This window comes from Belonocnema kinseyi, chromosome 9 (genome assembly GCF_010883055.1).
Source record: "Belonocnema kinseyi isolate 2016_QV_RU_SX_M_011 chromosome 9, B_treatae_v1, whole genome shotgun sequence".
Taxonomy (NCBI): Eukaryota; Metazoa; Arthropoda; class Insecta; order Hymenoptera; family Cynipidae; genus Belonocnema; species Belonocnema kinseyi.
This window is the reverse complement of record NC_046665.1, coordinates 132,691,400-132,695,258: the sequence shown is the minus strand read 5'-3', so window position 1 is coordinate 132,695,258 and position 3,859 is coordinate 132,691,400. Positions and strand designations below refer to the sequence as shown.

General features: G+C 23.7%; 1 protein-coding gene across 4 annotated transcripts in view; it reads right to left on the bottom strand.

The window, feature by feature from the left end:
* Positions 1-3,859, bottom strand: part of LOC117180088 (putative glutamate synthase [NADPH]) — a 276,810-nt gene that overhangs the window by 118,808 nt on the left and 154,143 nt on the right. For all 4 annotated transcript variants that reach the window (XM_033372403.1, XM_033372402.1, XM_033372406.1 and 1 more), the window contains one exon: positions 2,543-2,775. In XM_033372403.1, coding sequence (XP_033228294.1) covers positions 2,543-2,775 — 233 coding nt within the window. The remainder of the gene's footprint in view (positions 1-2,542; positions 2,776-3,859) is intronic.

Below are 3,859 nucleotides of genomic sequence, written 5' to 3'. Positions count from 1 at the left end.
TTCCGAAATCCCATAAAATCTTCCATTTAAAAATCGTAAAAATGCATTAAAATAAGTAAAAATCATTTAAAATATCTGGAAAATCAATTAAAATAAACTTGTCCATTTAAGTTCATCTGAAAAATCTCTAGAAATCTTTAAAAATCCTACAAAATTCTTTTGAATCGATTGAAATTTTTGAAATATTTGGAAATCCTTTGGAATCTCTTAAAACCCCCTGGGAATCTTTTATATTTTTTTTATAAGTATTTATTTATAAGTATTATTTATAAATATTTATAAGTAAAAATCATTTAAAATACCTTGAACATAAATTTAATTAAACTTATACATTAAAGATCTTTAAAAAAACCTCTAAAAATCTCTGGAAACCCTACAAAATACTTTTAAATCGCTTCAAATTCCTGGAATCTTTCATTTGAAGATCGCAAAAATCCATTATATAAGTAGACATCATTTGAAACTCTCTGTATATTTAAATTGATTTTATTCACTGGTTTTGATCTGAAATATCGTTTCAATCACTATAAATATTTTCAATCCTTGGAGATTCAATAAAGAAATCTATTCTTTTAAATTCGTAAAAATCCATTCAAATAACTGAAAGTCATTGAAAATACCTTGAAAATATATGAAATTAAAATTACACATTAAAGTTCTCTAAAAAAAATCTCTGGGAATCATACAAAATTCTGTTAAATCGCTTGCAATTTTTGAAATCCCTTGATATCTTTTGGAATCCTTTAAAATGCCTTGGATATTTTGATTTGAAGATCGTACAAATCTATTACATCAGTAGAAATAATTTTAAATCCCTTCAGTATTCAAATTAAATTAATTTTGTTCATTAAAGTTCTCTAAAATTCCATTCAAATCACTGCAAATCTTTGAAATCTCTTGAAATCCTCGTAAATTCAATAAAAATCTTCTGAAATTCCTTGAAATTTAAATTAAATTAAATTTATTTTAAAAAGTTATTTCAAAATCCCTTACAATCTTGCCTTTCAAAATTAAAGTTCTTTAGAAAAATCTCTAGAAATCTTTGGAAATCCTACAAAATTCTTTTGAATCGCTTGTAATTTTTAAACGCCTTTGAAATCCTTTGGAATCCCTTAAAATTCCTTGGTTTCTTTAAATTGAAGATCGCAAAAATTCCATTATATAAGTAGAAATAATGTAAAATTCCTTCATTATTTAAATTAAATTAATGTTTTTCATTAAATTTCTCTAAAATAACGTTCAAATCACTGCAAATCTTTGAAATCTCTTGAAATCCTCGTAAATTCAATAAAAATCTTCTGAAATTCCTTGAAATTTAAATTAAATTAAATTTATTTTAAAAAGTTATTTCAAAATCTCTTACAATCTTGCCTTTCAAAATTAAAGTTCTTTAGAAAAATCTCTAGAAATCTTTGGAAATCCTACAAAATTCTTTTGAATCGCTTGTAATTTTTAAACGCCTTTGAAATCCTTTGGAATCCCTTAAAATTCCTTGGCTTCTTTAAATTGAAGATCGCAAAAAATCCATTATATAAGTAGAAATAATGTAAAATCCCTTCATTATTTAAATTAAATTAATGTTTTTCATTAAATTTCTCTAAAATAACGTTTAAATTACTGTGAATCTTTGAAATCTCTTGAAATCCTTGGACTTTATATCTTTTGAAATCCCTTAAAATGTCATTTATTTTACAAAATTTTTTAGAAAATGCTTGAAATCTTATCTTTGAAATTCCTAAAAATCCATTAAAACAACCTATGAAGATCGTAAAAATCCATTAAAATAAGTAGCACTCATTTGCAAAATTCATTAAAATCCATTGACAATTTTTTAATCTGTTGACATTCTTTCGACTCCCTTGAAATTTTTCGTTTGAAGATCGTTTGAAATTTCAATTAATTTTATTTATTTTACAAAGTTCTCTAGAAATCCCTTCAAATTATCGGATATTCTCCAAAATTCTTTGAAATCCCTTGAAATGTTTGAAATCTTTTTAAATATTTTAGAATTAGCTCAAACTTTTGGAAATCCAATGAAATTCCTTGAAATCCTGTAATTAGTTAGTATACTTTCTTCATTTTTTCGTATCAATTATTTCAATTTTTTCAGATTATTTATTTCTATACTTATTTTCTTAAAATGTTTTCCTAAAATAATTTTTCTATAATCGTGAAAAAATTGGAAAACTTTTAAACTAAAAATTGAAAAATATTTCTTAATTCAATTCAATTCTTCAAGATTCGAGTTTGAATTTTGTTTTCAAAATTAGAAAACTTACAAATTTAGTCATTCTTAAGGTTAAAATTCTACAAATTTTAATTCAATTGAAAATATATCTTTTTTTTTTTTAAATTACATTTAAAGACTTTTAATTTCGATCGTCTTTAAAATTGAATCCCCTTAAATTAAACGAATCGTAGGACAAAAATTACTATTGCCGTTCAATTTTTTTAGAATTAAAAAAAAATCACTTACCAATTTTAAATCTAGCTTTTAATTATTTTTATTTATATATTTTTCAAAATAAAATAATAAACCTACTTTGTCTGAATCATAGGAAGCAGTAGCATGTTGATAGTTTCCAAGGTGTATCCGTACAAAGCGAGCCTCTTATCGCCACCCCAGACTCGATTAACGGCCGATATTTTCATTTCGACTCCATTCATATTAAGTCCATTTTTTTTCGCCACTTCGTTATTGGTAGGTCCATTTTGAACCCCTTCGACGGCACTGCCAGCAGGAATATGACCTGCTCGAAGGTCATCCATCGTTATCTGCATTTTTCAAAATATTTCATTATTTTTCTCTTTTAAATGTGCAATTAGTGTTTAAACCCCCAATAGAAAAAATTGCAGTGAAACTGTAAAGAAAATTTTCTCAAAAGAAGTAAAAATATAAATTCTTGTTTAAATATTTATTATTCGAAATTCAGTCTAATAAAACATTTCCAGGGCTCGGATCAACTCTTTCGACTTTTTTCAATTTTTACTTATTTAAAATATTTATACTATATATAATTTTGAGGATATATATTAAATTTATTTGATTAAAGTTTTTATAAATTTATTTTCAAGAAATTTTAAATCATTTTTACTTATTTTAATGGATTTCTAAAATTTCCAGGAATTTCCAAGGATTTCAAAAGATTTATAGTGATTTAAACGGCATTTTAGAGAACTTTAATGAATAAGTTTAATTTAATTTAAACACTGAGGGGATTTGAAATGATTTTTACTTATTTAATAAATTTTTGGGATCTTCAAATTAAAGATTCCAATAAAGTTTAAGGAATTCCAAAGGATTTCAAATGAGTTTAAAAATTGCAAGCGATTTAAAAGAATTTTTTAGGATTTCCAAAGATTTTTAGAGATTTTTTTTAGAGAACTTCAATGCATAAGTTTAATTTAATTTATGTTTAAGGCATTTTAACGGACTTTTGCTTATTTTAATGGATTTTTACGAATTTCAATGAAAAGATTTCAAGAAGTTTTTAAAGAATTTTGTAAAATAAATTAAATTAAATATCAAGAGATTTCACAATATGTAATATTATAAAATTAATTTAATTTAAACATGGAGGGGAGTTTAATGATTTCTATTTATATAATGGATTCTTACGATCGTCAAATAAAAGATTCCTAGGGGTTTTAAGAGATTCCAAAGGATTTCCAAATATTTCAAAAATTTCAAACGATTCAAAAGAATTTTGTAAGATTTTTAAAGATTTCTAGAGATTTTTCAGATGAACTTAAATGTACAAGTTTATTTTAATTGATTTTCCAGATATTTTAAATGATTTTTACTTATTTTAATGCATTTTTACGATTTTTAAATGGAAGATTTTATGGGATTTCGGAA